This window comes from Anolis sagrei, chromosome 7 (genome assembly GCF_037176765.1).
Source record: "Anolis sagrei isolate rAnoSag1 chromosome 7, rAnoSag1.mat, whole genome shotgun sequence".
In the NCBI taxonomy this organism is placed as follows: Eukaryota; Metazoa; Chordata; class Lepidosauria; order Squamata; family Dactyloidae; genus Anolis; species Anolis sagrei.
Window position 1 is genome coordinate 32,973,862 of NC_090027.1, and position 15,823 is coordinate 32,989,684.

The 15,823-nt window shown below is 42.5% G+C and overlaps 1 protein-coding gene across 1 annotated transcript in view; it reads right to left on the bottom strand.

Annotated features, from left to right (window-relative positions):
- ST14 (ST14 transmembrane serine protease matriptase) overlaps window positions 1–15,823 on the bottom strand; it is a 69,412-nt gene that overhangs the window by 4,099 nt on the left and 49,490 nt on the right. The window contains exons 11-18 of the mRNA XM_060787227.2: window positions 14,803–14,933; window positions 12,687–12,791; window positions 10,817–10,924; window positions 7,589–7,702; window positions 6,484–6,606; window positions 4,525–4,711; window positions 1,703–1,977; window positions 69–205 (exon numbers count right to left, since the gene is read on the bottom strand). Coding sequence (XP_060643210.2) covers window positions 69–205; window positions 1,703–1,977; window positions 4,525–4,711; window positions 6,484–6,606; window positions 7,589–7,702; window positions 10,817–10,924; window positions 12,687–12,791; window positions 14,803–14,933 — 1,180 coding nt within the window. The remainder of the gene's footprint in view (window positions 1–68; window positions 206–1,702; window positions 1,978–4,524; window positions 4,712–6,483; window positions 6,607–7,588; window positions 7,703–10,816; window positions 10,925–12,686; window positions 12,792–14,802; window positions 14,934–15,823) is intronic.

Consider the following 15,823-nt stretch of genomic DNA (forward strand, 5'->3'; position numbering starts at 1 on the left):
TCTTTCATTGTTAAAGGAAAAACTTACAATAAAAATTATTTTTTTAAAAAAAGGCAAAAAGGTCCTACCTGGCAGGCATCAACTCCTCCTGACAGGATCCCAACGCACATCATGCGCGGTGTGATCTGATTGGGCAGCAATGTATTGCACATGGTTTGGTTGATCACCCGGATTTCTGCCTTCTGCAAAATGGTGGCTCCCATACCTGCCAAGAATCACAGAAATGGTGAGCAGGAACTGCCACTGTTTTATTGTTGTTGTTATTGTTTATTTATACCATGCTTTTTCTCTCCACAAGAAGACTCAGAAAGGTAAACACTACATATATCCGCATGTGATGGCAATGCAAATATGTACAGAGGTTCTGGGGAAAAGTTATAGTAGAAATAGAAAGTATTATGAAGAAAAAATTAGTATAAATCCAGGGACTATACTGTTATCTATTTATAATACAGATGCATGGAAGGAAAATGAAAAGAATTTGATAACATTGTTGTTAACGGCTGCAAGGCTACTAATAGCAAAATATTGGAAGGGAGGGGTGGAAATTAAGATAGAAGAATGGTACAAGGAAATATGGAAATTAGCAATAAATGATAAATTTACATGCAATCTAAAAGTTAAAAAAGGCCTAAGAAAGGATAATGATTTTGAAAATATATGGAAAATATTTATTGAGGAAACATTAAGGAAAGAAGATGGGAACCAACCCCCACCAGAAGAAATGAGGTTCTGGTGGGAGCATCAAGAAACTCTGGAGATGGAAAGCATAAGGGGGTCGCACAACGGGGAAAGGAGAAGTAATTATATGAATTGTAGAGATGTTTTTTGTAATGAAACGAATATAAATGCAATACAAATTATTTTTTACAAAAAAAGGCAAACACTATCCATTAGAAATTCTTTTGGGGTGAGGGGAAAACATATCAAAATTGGCACCTGGAACTAATTTATTCTGTAGGACTATGAATCTATCTACGTTGCACCATTATAGCAGAGACATTTCCAGCTCATCCCTTGTTTGGGCATCAGCCAGCATGCCAACGACTTAAATCAAGAAATAGTTTTCTAAGATCTACAGAGACACTTGCTGGAACACCTCAGCAAGCGAGAGTCCAAAAGTGGCAGGCTCAAACCCAGAGCCTCAATCAATGGCTGATACCCAATGAGATACTCCCCCCTGGGCACACAGAAAACTAGGCGACTTGGAAGGCGCTGAACAGACTGCGCTCTGGCACCACGAGATGCAGAGCCAACCTCAAGAAATGGGGCCACAAAGTGGAATCCACAACATGCGAGTGCGGAGAAGAGCAAACCACTGACCACCTGCTACAATGCAACCTGAGCCCTGCTACATTCACAATGGAGGAACTTCTTGCGGCAACACCAGAAGCACTCCAAGTGGCCAGATACTGGTCAAAGGACATTTAATCAACTACCAAGCTTGCAAATTTTGTGTCTTTTGTTTGTTTGCTTTTTTGTTCTGTCAAAAATGTAATACAACTGTTCGGTTGCGTGACACAATAAATAAATATGTTGCTAAAACTGGTATCTGGGTGTTAGGACGATATAGTGCAGACACACTTCTAAGTTCAGATCCAACCAAGTTGTTTCCACTTTCTGCCCAAATGCTGTTAGACATGGTGCTGCTCCTTCATCCTTCCACCAATTCTCCACAGGAGCGCCCATTTGCCAGACTCACCATCTTCTTGCGTGGCTCCCCATCCAGTCACCCAGATGGCTTTGCCAGTAGGGAATTCATGAGTGATATCAGGGAGACATATGGGCTGGATCTCCTTGGTGTAGGTGACGGGGCTGGACAGCTCCATTAGAGCAGCATCGTAGTCAAAGGTAAAGTCGTTGTATAATGGGTGGCGGATGATGTTCTTGATAGTTCGCATCTGAACCTTGCTGTTGGTCCTGTCCGTCTGGTCATGCAGCCCCATGTAGGCAGTCCATAGCTTGGGATCGAAATATCTGCAAGAGGATCAAGATAGGGTGTTTACAGGGGCATAACAGCAAGAAAAACAGCAATATGATAGTGTGTGGGAGTGATCAGAGAACTGAACTGGAACATGGGAATTCCAGATTCAGCTCCCATTTGGTTTAAGCAAGTGCTAAGTGTTGTTGTGAGGATGAGGCCATGAATCTATATAAATAAAAATGTATTGTTCGTTTGTGGGATTAACATAACTCAAAAACAATTTGACGAATTGCTGCCAAATTTGGCCACAAGACATTTACTAACCCAAGGAGTGACTATCACTCAAAAAAATTGATTTTGTCATTTGAGAGTTGTAGTTGCTGGGATTTATAGTTCACCTACAATCATAATAATGCTAATGTTATGAATCGTCATGTAAATATCTGATATGCAGGATGGATTTTCATTCACTGGGCCAAATTTGGCATAAATACCCAATATGCCCAAATTTGAATACTGGTGGAGTTGAGGACTGATTTTGTTATTTGGGAATTGTAGTTGCTGGGATTTATAATTCACCTACAATCAAAGAGGATTCTGAATTCCACCAACAATGGAATTGAACCAAACTTGGCACACAGAACTCCCATGACCAACATAAAATACTGGAAGGGTTTGGTGGGCATTGACCTTGAGTTTTGGAGTTGTAGTTCACCTACATCCAGAGAGCACGGTGGACTCAAACAATGATGGATCTGGACCAAACTTGGCACGAATATTCCATATGCCCAAATATGAACACAGATGCATAGACACTCAACATATATAGACAGACACAAAGAGGCTATTTTAACATCCCAGCTTCTGGCCACCAGGGAGCTGTCACTTCACCGTGCATTTGTGACACTGATGAAGTACTTCCTCATTCTTTGCATACTTCCTGGAGATTTTTATGGCCTCGTACATCAGTTAAATTAGCCTTCCCACATAAGTGGTACCTAAATTTCCTATTTGGCAGATGCAACTGTCTTTTGGGTTGCAAAGGTCGACAACAAGCTACACAATTTTGGTCAGAAGCTCACTCCGACCAGGACTGGCTTCGAACTCATGACCTTTCGGTCAGTAGCGATCTTAATGCAGCTGACTCCCAGCCTGCTGCACGACAGTCCCAGTGCCTGTTGTAGTTGTAGTTCACCTACATCCAGAAAGCACTGTGGACTAAACAATGATAGATCTGGACCAAACTTGGCACAAATACTCAATATTCCCAAATGTTAAGACTAGTGGAGTTTGGGGGAAATAGACCTTGACAATTGGGAGTTGTAATTGCTGGGATTTATAATTCACCTACAATCAAAGAGCATTCTGAGCTCCACCAATGATGGAATTGGGCCAAACTTGGCACACAGAACCCCCATGTCTTGAAGGGACTCACTGATGCAAGCCTCCCTCCAGCCTTGCACACTCTCCCTCGCCCACACATGCACACCACATATCCATATGCCTCGCACGCCTGCTTTCCCCACTTGGAGTCTCAGAAACAACCCTCCCCTTGGCTGAGAGGCCAGCCAATCACAGCAGAGGAGGTTTTTTGGTGGGAGGATTCGCCGTTTGTTTCCAAAAAAGGAAACAGACTGAGAGATCTTCAGCCTTCTCTGACTAAGACCCCTCTGAAATTCCCTTGTGACACCCCCCCCCTCAGGGGTCCCAACCCCAAGATTGAGAAATGTGATGTGGCGGCAAAAAAAGCCAATGGGATTTTGGCCTGCATCAATAGGAGCATAGTGACTAGATCTAGGGAAGTAATGCTACCCCTCTATTCTGTTTTGGTTAGACCACACCTGGAATATTGTGTCCAATTCTGGGCACCACAATTGAAGGGAGATATTGACAAGCTGGAATGTGTCCAGAGGAGGGTGACTAAAATGATCAAGGGTCTGGAGAACAAGCCCTATGAGGAGCGGCTCAAGAAGCAGGGCATGTTTAGCCTGAAGAAGAGAAGGCTGAGAGGAGATATGATAGCCATGTATAAATATGTGAGAGGAAGCCACAGGGAGGAGGGAGCCAGCTTGTTTTCTGCTTCCCTGGAGACTAGGAACAATGGCTTCAAACCACAAGAGAGGAGATTCCATCTGAACATGAGGAAGAACTTCCTGGTTGTGAGAGCTATTCAGCAGTGGAACTCTCTGCCCCGGAGTGTGGTGGAGGCTCCTTCTTTGGAAGCTTTTAAACAGAGGCTGGATGGCCATCTGTCAGGAGTGATTTGAATGCAATATTCCTGCTTCTTGGCAGGGGGTTGGACTGGATGGCCCATGAGGTCTCTTCCAACTCTTTGATTCTATGATTCTATGAAATCCTGCTATAAGGGATGCCTGCCAGTCTTATGAGAGAAAAGCTTTCCAGACTTTAATTAAGATACATATAAGAAGATACTTCAATTAAGATACATATAAGAAGGGAGACTTGGCAACCCTAGAACCATTCCAACCTCTTTATGAAGGCAGTTCCAGAGCCTGGGAACCCACCAAGAAGACCATCTTTTACTCTCCCAGCAAATGTATCTGTAACAATTTCTACCCAAAGCCTATATCTCTGCTTACCTGACATAATTTTCTTCCCGAAAGCAATGTGCTGCCGTCACTAGCCATCTCTCTGAGATCAAAGAGGCTCCGCAGACATGACCTTCTCCCTTGACGTGCAAACTGACCTGCCAGGGCCACTCGCCCACATCGGCATTCAGCCCCCCGACAATCCGGGACTGTTTGTTGTAGAGCCGCTGTCCACAGTCTAAACACAGCGAGATTCAAAAACCACAAGGAAAGCAAGTGTAAGCAAAGATTGCATCATAGAGGAATGCACAAAGCCCTCAAATCATGCAAACGGATGGCTGTTTGGGACAGATTCTTGTGCAGTCAATTAATAATCAAAGAGAGAAGATATTTTTTGGAACTAAGTGATCACTGCTTCAAAATAGTTTTCCAATCAACTCCTAATAAAAGAGCAGAAGAGCAGTGCAAGCCATAGAGGCTTCTAATAGCAACATTTAATGTGTTATTATTAACCCATTGGAACCTGTGGATCTCCAGCTTTTGAGGAATGGTCTTCAAAACATACCCCTAAGAGAATTATTTTTGGGAACTGGGTATGTTAAACTAAAGATAGAGGTTTTCTCCTGACATTAAGTCCAGTTGTGTCCGACTCTGGGGGTTGGTTCTCCCCCACAAACAATCTGCTCAATGTATTGTCGAAGGCTTTCATGGCCGGAATCACTGGGTTGTTGTAGGTTTTTCCGGGCTATATGGCCATATTCTAGAGGCATTTTCTCCTGACGTTTCGCCTGCATCTATGGCAAGCATCCTCAGAGGTTGTGAGGTCTGTTGGAAGTAGGAAAATGGGTTTATATATCTGTGGAATGACCAGGGTGGGACATCTGCTCAATCCCTATCTCATCCTGATTTTAGTATTTTTAGTATCATAGTTTTTATCTTGCACATGTTCATTGTTATGTTATTTTACTGTGTATGATTTTGCTTTATTGTCTTTGTACTCATATGTTGTATGTATTTTACTGTGTTGTTATTGTGTCTTGGTTTTACTTTATTGTAATATGCTGTTGGGCTTGGCCTCATGTAAGCCGCCCCAAGTCCCCATTGGGGAGGTGGTGGTGGGGTATTAAATAAAGATGATGATGATTATTATTATTGTATTGTCGAAGGCTTTCATGGCTGGAATCACTAGGTTCTTGTGGGGGTTTTTTCGGGTTATAGAGCCATGTTCTAGAGGCGTTTCTCCTGACGTTTCGCCTGCATCTATGGCAAGCATCCTCACCTCACCTCACTACCTCTGAGGATGCTTGCCATAGATGCAGGCGAAACGTCAGGAGAAATGCCTCTAGAACATGGCTCTATAGCCCGAAAAAACCCACAAGAACCTAATGATGATGATGATGATGATTATTATTATTATTATTATTACTGGTGCTCATCTCATTTCTAAGCTGAAGAGCCGGCGTTGTCCATAGACACCTCCAAGGTCATGTGGCCAGCATGATTGCATGAAGCACCGTTACACTGGGGTGTTGTAGGTTTTTTTGGGCTATATGGCCACGTCTAGAGTTCTCTAGAACATGTCCATATAGCCCAAAAAAAACCTACAACAACCCAGTAATTCCGGCCATGAAAGCCTTTGACAATACACCGTTACATTCTCGCCGGAGCAGTACCTATTGATCTACTCACATTCGCATATTTTTGAACTGCTAAGTTGACAGAAGCTGGGGCTAACTCATGCTGCTCCCCAGATTCGAACCTGCAATCTTTTGGGTCTGCAAGTTCAGCAGCTCAGTGGTTTGACCCACTGTGCCACCGGGGGGTATGTAAAGCCTGGAGAATTTTAAGCAGAAGCAGAATGGTCATCTGTTAGGAGTGCTTTGATGGTGTGTCCCTAGACTGGGTTGCCCTTGGGGTCTCTTCCAACTCTGTGAATCTACATATAATTGCTTTTCATGTCATCGGACTCCCCCAGGCTCCTCAGGGGAAATAAATATTACTTCTACTCACTGCAATTGTCCTCATCCGAATTATCACTACAGTCCTTTTTGCCATCACACTCTGGGTTCCTCTTGTTGACACACAGGTTGTTGCGGCATTTGTAGGTGTATTCCTGGCAGGGGACTGTGACAACTGTAAGGAAAACACAAGGAAGGAAGCTTTGTGTCAGGAAAGCAGTGCATTCGCAGCTGTGGCAGAAAGCAAGGAATGTTTCGAACCTCTGAAGCAATTGCACTTCCTTATAGGAGGAGACACCACAATTCATGCTTGCAATGAGAATTTCCCTTCTGAGTAAGACCCTCTGCTCACCCTTAAGTGAATGACTAATTCATCTCCAGAAAGCAGAACCAAGAACTCTGGCATCTGAGGCAAGAGACTAGACTTCAAAAGCTTGTGCGACAATTTCTCTCTCACACTTAGATCCCTTTGAACACTGACATCCCAGATGGCTACATCTTTGAATTAAAGAATTTTGGAATATCTGCATTACTTCAGCAGAATACTTGATCCGTTGTTATTATTATTATTATTATTATTATTATGCCAGAAGCAACTTGAGAACATACTGCAAGTCGCTTCTGGTGTGAGAGAATTGGCCATCTACAAAGATGGTGCCCATGAGATGCCCATCCTGTGGGAGGCTGCTCTCATGTCCCCGCATGGGAAGCTGGGGCTGACAGATGGGAGCTCACCCTGTCTCATGGATTCAAACTGCCAACCTTCAGCAGTTCAGCCGGCACAAGGGTTCAACCTATTGTGCCACCGTGGCTCGATCTGATCAGCAAAAGACTATGATGTACAAACTCCCCAATAAGGAACAAGCACTGTTCTCAAACTATACAAGCCACACTTGTTATTTGAATCTTATTTCAGTGTGCTAATCATTACTATATCAGCAAGACATGTCAAGATGTTTTGGAACATAGCTCACAATGCTATATGTATGTTTAATATAAATTGAAATCATTAGGATCCTGGAATATTTTCTGTGCCTAAGCAAGATGTGTTCCTCAGCTTGGCTTTACGTTATTTGGGCCCCATGTTCACTGCCCTACTTCCCACTTTTGGAATTGCTCCATCCCCATACAATTCTGTTCCAAGGATCGGTCCTTACCAGAGTCACAACTTCCCTCGTCGCTGCCGTCACCGCAGTCATCCCGGCCATTGCATTTCTGCGCCTCCGAGATGCAGTTCCCATTGTTGCATTTGAAGTTCCCAGCAGGGCATTCTGAAGGATAAGAGGAGAGAGGAAACATTCAATGAAGAAACACTCACATTGGACAAAGGGGGAGCAGAGGCAGGGGATCAGAAGCAGTACAAGATGCTTTGATGTCTGAGGTTCACCAGAAAATGGTCCTGTCCCTCAAACCCCATGGCCTGGTCTAATCCATATCCATGACACCCAAAGCCAACCCAGTTATACAGATGTCAGAAGAAGAAGGACTCACAAGTTCATGCCTAGCTACGAAAATGACAAGAACCGGAAAGCAAACCAGGAACAATTCACAGCCCTGATACTAGGTATCTACTTCACTTTGCTTAAGTTTTAAAAGCAACTTTTTGTTATCACAATCCTCTGAGTCCTTCAACCAGGACGGCTAGCTGGTAGGCATGTGCAATCCGTGGTTCTAAATGGTTCTAAAGTACTTACAAAACTAAAGTTTTGGTTGTGAAAACTAGGGGGTGCTGGTGCTTTGCTTCTACAGTGTTGCTAAAGTTCTGGTGGTGAAAATTTCAGAACTCTAACAAAACTTTCAAAATGTCATTATTATTTCATTATTGGTGATTTTTATGACAGAACCTATTAGGAACTGCCATTTATAATGAAATTTTGAAAGTTGTGTTAGAGTTCTGAAAGTTTCACCACCAGAATTTTAGGAACACTGTAGAAGCAAAGCACCAGCACCCACTAGTTTTCACCACCAGAACTTTAGTTTTGTAAGTACTTTAGAACCATCTAGAACCATGGATTGCACATGCCTACTAGCTGGGATGAGGATAGGGTAGGGAGCAATTCTGAAAAGAAACTCTTCCAAGCTCTGTTCTGCCTCTTGGTATGTGGACTCTTTAGAACAGGGCTTTTTAAAACCTTGGTATCCCATTCAGCCTGTTAACTTTTTATGTCACCCAGGGTATATAGATATATAAAATACCCTGTTTACTCAAATGTAATGCTCATCTTTTTGGGCTGAATAACCTCACCAAAATTAGAGTGCACATTAGAATAATAATAATAATAATAACAATAACATTATTATTATTATTATTATTATGAAGAAGAAGAAGCAACAGCAACAACAACAACAACTGGTGGGATAATAACAACTGCAAAGGTAGTAGAAAATGAACAAACAAAAATACTGTGAGACTTTCGAATCCAAACTGACAAAGTTTTGGAATACAATACGCCAGACATCAGGGTTGTGGAAAAGAAAAAAGTTTGGATTATTGATGTCATCATACCAGGTGACAGTCACATGAAGGAAAAACAACAGGAAAAACTCAGCCGTTATCAGGACCTCAAAATTGATCTGCAAAGGCTCTGGCATAAACCAGTACAGGTGGTCCCAGTGGTCATCGGCACACTGGGTGCAGTGCCAAAAGATCTCAGCTGGCATTTGGAAACAATAAACATTCTGTCAACTGCAAAAAGGCCACCTTATTTTGAGCTGCACGCATCATTTGAAAATACATCACACAGTCCTAGACGCTTGGGAAGTATTCGACTTGTGATGTTGTGATACGAAATCCAACATATAGATCTTGTTTGCTGTGACATACTGTGTTTTTGTGTCAGTAAAATAATTATATATATACATATATATATATGTATATAATAAACCGCTGAACTGCGGAACTTGTTGACTGAAAGGTCAGTGGTTTGAATCTGTGCAGCAGGGTGAACTTTCATCACTAGCCTCAGCTTCTGCCAACCTAATCGTTCGAAAACATGCAAATGTGAGTAGATCAATAAGTACTACTCTGGCAGGAAGGTAACAGCATTCTATGAAGTCATGCCGACCACATGACCTTGGAGATGTCTATGGACATCGCCGGGTCTTCAGTTTAGAAATGGAGATGAGCGTGATACCCGCCAGAGTCGGACTCAACGTCAAGGGAAAACCTTTACCCTTATTACTAAAACTTAATTTGTATTCCACCCTCTTTCCCCATGGGGACTCAACAAAACTTTCAACAAAAAACGGCAAATATCCAATGTTAAAAACATTCATAAATTAAAAAAAAGTAATCAAAAGTCAAAAGGAAACAACAGCTACAACAGAACTGAACAAAAATTAAATAACATAACCTACCAATTACCTTACATTTTGTATGAAAACAAAATGCATAAATAATATAGACACACATAACAATTTGCATAATACAGCAATCTTAGTGCTGAGCCAAAGCAAATGGGGAAGCTGCTTCAGCAGCACCTGAAGCTCCTATTTGAGGGACATCATCTCAAATTTAATTGCCAGGACTCAGTGCTATACAACCCTGGGATCTGTAGTTTGGTGAGGCATCAGCATTCGTTGGCACAGAAATCTCAAGATCTTGTAAAATTACAGCCATCGTGATTCCATAGCATTGATCCAAGGCAATTACAATGGATTCATTCTACAGCATAGATGCAACCCAAAGTTTTCTTTTCTGTTACTGAAAGCTTTGGTGTTCTAACACTTTTGTTTTTAAAGACGGAACTATAAGCATGCCGCCATTGTAATGCTCACCTTTTTTGGTCAAATTACAAAGAGTGAACTTTTTGCCACTGCATATTACATTCAGCAGCAAATACTTTTTTTGATTTCAGGGTTTTGGAAATTGAGATGCGCATTAGATTTAAAAAAATATCATAGATGTAAAAACCCAAACATTTACTGATAACAAAGCAGCATTTGCAAGGCTTGCTAAACAGGCTGAGTTTCCTTTTTATGACGTATAGCTGAAGCATTGTCTGCAGAGTCCACTGTAAACACTGCACAACAGACTAGTGTAAATGTCTAATACAACCACTAGGTGATATTCAGAACATTTTTATTGTTTGCAAACTCTTCAGGGCACCAACACTGAGCTAAGTGGACCTCATTTGTGGTTGAGACCCAGAATTTAAGAAGCATTGCTATAGAGAATGGTAGGAACTGTGGGCAGAAGTGCTCCAAAAGTCGTTTAAGTTGTGCAACTGTCTGCAACTCTCACCAGGATAAACAACACTGAAAAAAGGTTGACAATCCCCCTACATAGGGCTACATAGACCTATCCTTGTTGTAGGGAAATTAGCCAGAAACCCCTCCCTGCTCATGCAGACACTCATGCTCTCCATCCAAGTGAGATTACTCACGGCATTGCAGTTCATCACTGTTGTCCCCACAGTCATCCACGCCATCGCAAAGCCAATACTTCGGCTTGCACCAACCATTACGGCACCGGAGCTGCTTTTCAGTACAATCTGGAGATAGAAGGAGCAAAGGGGTTAGAACTGATAAAGGGAACATGGGATCCGTAAGACCTTTTACAGAGTTAGCCATATCCCCCTTAATAAAAATATCATTAAAAGGGGGGGGGGCATGAGTGAATAAAAATGAAGTAATCTTTCCTGTTAAAGAACACTGATTTATTTATTCATCTGGTTTTTAAAAAATATATCACTTTTCTGCCATATGGGACCCAAAACCGCTAGGTATGTGCATTAAAACAATCTTTAAAACTGGGTTGTTGTAGGTTTTTCCGGGCTATATGGCCATGATCTAGAGGCATTCTCTCCTGACGTTTCGCCTGCATCTATGGCAAGCATCCTCAGAGGTAGTGAGGTCTGTTGGAAGTAGGAAAATGGGTTTATATATCTGTAGAATAACCTGGGTGGGGCAAAGGAGCTAGGTGTAAATGTTATAACTGACCACCTTAATTAGCATTTGATGGCTTGGCAGTGCCTGGGGGAATCTTTTGTTGAGAGGTGATTGGATGTGCCTGATTGTTTCCTCTCTGTTGTTTTGCTGTTGTAATTTTAGAGTTTTTTTTAATATTGGTAGCCAGATTTTGTTCATTTTCATGGTTTCCTCCTTTCTGTTGAAACTGTCCACATGCTTGTGGATTTCAATGGCTTCTCTGTGTAGTCTGACATGGTGGTTGTAAGAGTGGTCCAGCATTTTTGTGTTCTCAAATAATATGTTGTGTCTAGGTGGGTTCATCAGGTGCTGTGCTATGGCTGACTTCTCTGGCTGGATGAGTCTGCAATGCCTTTCATGTTCCTTGAATCTTTAAAACAATAGACTACTGCAACGCACTCCACGTGGGGTTGCCTCTGAAGACTGCCTGGAAGCTCCAACTGGTCCAACACTCGGCAGCCAGGTTACTCATGGGAACTGGGTACAGGAAGCGCACAACTCCCCTGATACGCCAGCTCCACTGGCTGCCAATTAGTTTCCGAGCACAATTCAAAGTGCTGATTTTAACCTGCAAAACCCTTTACAGCTCCGGCCCAGTTTACCTGTCCGAATGTATTCTCCCCTATAAACCATCAAGAGCTTTAAGATCTTCCAGATAGGCCTGCTCTCAGTCCCACCATCTTCGCAGGTGCGTCTGGTGGGAATGAGAGACAGGACCTTCTCTGTGGTGGCCCCCATGCTATGGAACTCTCTCCTGAATGAGGTTAGGTCCACCCTCTCCCTCCTGTCCTTCAGGAAGCAAGTGAAATCCTGGCTTTGGAATCAGGCATTTGCAGAGTGATGGTGGATGAAGAGCTCTTGACCACAATGTGCGGATGGAATTGGATGATGTTTTTAACTTGGTGAATTGGTTCATATGCCTTTTAACTTATATGTATTTTAACTTGTTGTATTGTATGTGGTTTTAAACTGATATTTATTGCCTTGCTGTTAGTCGTTCTGAATCCCTCCACGGAGGTAGAGAAGAACAGGATATAAAATTTCTAAATAAATAAATAATTTTAATATAAATATTACAAATTGGATATGGGAGACTTTACCCCCAAGGAACAGACACACATGAATAACTTGGTCTTTACTCAGCAGAAACTGAATTGTGATGGAAGAGGCATCAAGTTCCCCGAACAACCCCTTAAATAAGACAGAATTAATGATGGAGCTAAAAGATCAGTAGCCAAAGTTTTGTACGTTTGCAGAGATTACTGGATTACATGCAACACTGTATATTTTCCACCCCATAAAAGAGAGCTGAAATGGGAAACTCACTGCAATCTTTCTCATCCCCACCACCTGGACAGTCGAGCCAACCATCGCAGCGCCTGGACTTGTCGATGCAGCGGCCACTGGAACAGGTGAATTTCCCTGGGCAAGCTACAGGTCAGCATGGAGAAACGGGAAGAGGGAGGAAAGGGAAAAGAGATTAAAAGATCCACAATAGTCTCTGCGGCCAAACAAAAAGAACCACGTCCAAAAAGACTCAGAATATTTGCCATGGCTCAGTGCTATAATAACCTGGGAGTTGTAATTTGATGAGGTACCAGCACTCTTAGGCAGAGAAGGTATCTTGTAAAAGTACCATTCCCATGACTCCGTGACACTAATAATAATATATACTAATAATAAAATTTTGACTTGGCTACAGTGGTCCATGCTCTGGTTACATCCCGAACAGACTACTGCAATGCTCTCTACGTGGGGCTGCCTTTGAAGACTTCTTGGAAGCTTCAATTAATCCAACGGTTGGCAGCCAGGCTGCTCTCCAAAGTGGCATACAGGGAGCATACTATTCCTTTGCTGCTCCATCTCCACTGGCTGCCAATCAGCTTCCGAGCACAATTCAAAGTCCTGGTTTTAACCTTTAAAGCCCTAAACGGTTCTGGCCCAGATTATCTGTCCAAACGTATCTCTTGTTACAAACTACCACAAAGCTTAAGATCATCAGGGGAGGCCCTGCTCTCGACCCCACCACTCTTGCAAATGCGGTTGGTGGGGATGAGAGACAGGGCCTTCTCAGCAGTGGCCCCCGTCTGTAGAACTCCCTCCCAAAGGACATCAGGTTGGCCACCTCCCTCCTGTCCTTTAGAAGACAATTGAAGACTTGGCTTTGGGACAAAGACTTTGGGACCAAAATTTAGGACATATGCGACATTAGATTTACCCGAATTGGTCTTGGTTTTAATTTTTATGTTTAATCTATTGTTGAATGATTTGTATAATATGTTTTAATGATTTTTACTGTTTTAACTGTAATCCTTGTTTGTTTATATGCTGACAGCATCACATGTTGCTTATGTGAGGCCACCCTGAGTCCCCCTTTGCGGGGAGAAGGGCAGGGTAGAAATGCATGAAATAAATAATAAATACATTATTTATATTCCGCTCGTATCTCCCCAAAGGGACTCAGGGTGGATTCCAAACATGAAAGGCAAACATTCAATGCCCGAATACAACAACAATACATCCATACTAACAAAATTTATACAACCCAACATATAAATATGAATTATAACTTAACAAACTAAAATTAGAAAAAATGCACAGCCTGTTATAACAGACATAAGACAAAACATCAAACAGAAACAATAATTTCCCATTTCTTTTTGGCAAATTGATTAATCATTGCTCAAGATATCTTTTGAGCTGTTGGGGTGAGCAGGGCATGGATACGGATGGCAACTATTAATCAGAGGTATAATGGTAGTATTACCAACTACTATTCCTCCTCCTCGTAAGCCAGTGAGCAAAGGTATGTCTTCAGCTGTTTTTGAAAGCGGGGAGAGAGTTGGCCATCTTTAACTCCTTAGGAAGGGAGTTCCAGAGGTGGAGGTCAACCATGGAGAAGGCCCTTTCTCTCATTCCCACCAGCCATGCTTGGGACGGAGGTGGAACTGAGAGGAGGACCTCCTCCGATGACCGCAGTGTCTGAGTTGGTCTATAGTGGGAGATGCGGTTAAGCCATGGCAGCTAAAGTGGAGTCAAACTGTATTAATTCTACACTGTAGATGCACTCTAAAATGCCAATGCCTTTCCTATCATTTTCTATTTTCACTTGCTTGGATTTCCAGCACACAAAGTACCTGCTCCTCCACTGAGATATGGACCTACCACTATACAATGAGAAAAGGGAACTTGAACAAGTTTTCCATGTTAATAGTTTGCTAATCAATTTAAATGGATGACTCAGTGTTCTACGATGGTGCAAAAGAGTTCATTCGCCATTTTTTACCTAGGATGCATCTCTCCTAGGTCTTCCTGCACATTCACCCAAAACTTTTCACTCCAAAGAACTCCAAGAGCCCTACTGCTCTCCGTATACTTTAAGTCTTCCCTTACACATTAGTGGCCGCCTTTGAGAAGTCCAAGTATTTGCATTTCTACTCACGGTCATTGGAGTCGTAGGACAGGAACTCAGCCCAAAATCCAGTGTCTACAAACGAAAGATCCGAATGGAAACGGACAGTGATTTCGTTGGTCTTACTTGACACCACAAAAGTATTACGCATCCCACAGTACCTGAGGAGTCACATGAAGGCAGGGGTCAAACAAAAGTTGAGCCAACAAAGTGAGAGCAATGAGCAGAATCCTCTGTTATGATCAATGTTATGTAACTTTAAGTATAATGAACTATATAACAGAGAAGCAAAGAAACCTTGTTAATCGATTGTGAAGCTCTGTAATGGGGCAGTGCAGCAATGTATGCTGGTCTCAACCAATACACACTAGAATAGTGGTTCTCAACCTGGAGTTGTTTTGACCTACAACTCCCAGAAATCCTAGCCAGTTTACCAGCTGTTAGGATTTCTGGGGGTTGAAAGCCAAAAACATCTGGCGACCCCAGGTTGAGAACCACTGCACTAGAACAACATGAGGGTCGAGACCCCTGGGGGGGTTGCAAGGTGGTGTCAAAGGGGTTGCTAACAGTATTTTCTGTTGGTCATGTGGGCTTTGTGTGGGAAGTTTGGCCCAATTCTATCATTGGTGGGGTTCTGAATAGTCTTTGATTGTAGGTGAACTATAAATCCCAGCAACTACAACTCCCAAATGACAAAATCAACCCCCACCCCACCAATATTCAAATTTGAGCATATCGGGTATTTGTGCCAAATTTGGTCCAGATCCATAATTGTTCGAGTCCACAGTGCTCTCTGGATGTAGGTGAACTACAACTCCAAAACTCAAGGTCAGTGCCCACCAAATCCTTCCAGTATTTTCTGTTGGTCATGGGAGTTCTGTGTGCCAAGTTTGGTTCAATTCCATCATTAGTGGAGTTCAGAATGCTCTTTGATTGTAGATGAACTATAAATCCCAGCAACTACAACCCCCAAATGACAAAATCAACCCCCCCACCCCACCAGTATTCAAATTTGGGTGTATTGGGTATGTGTGCCAAATTTGATCCAGTG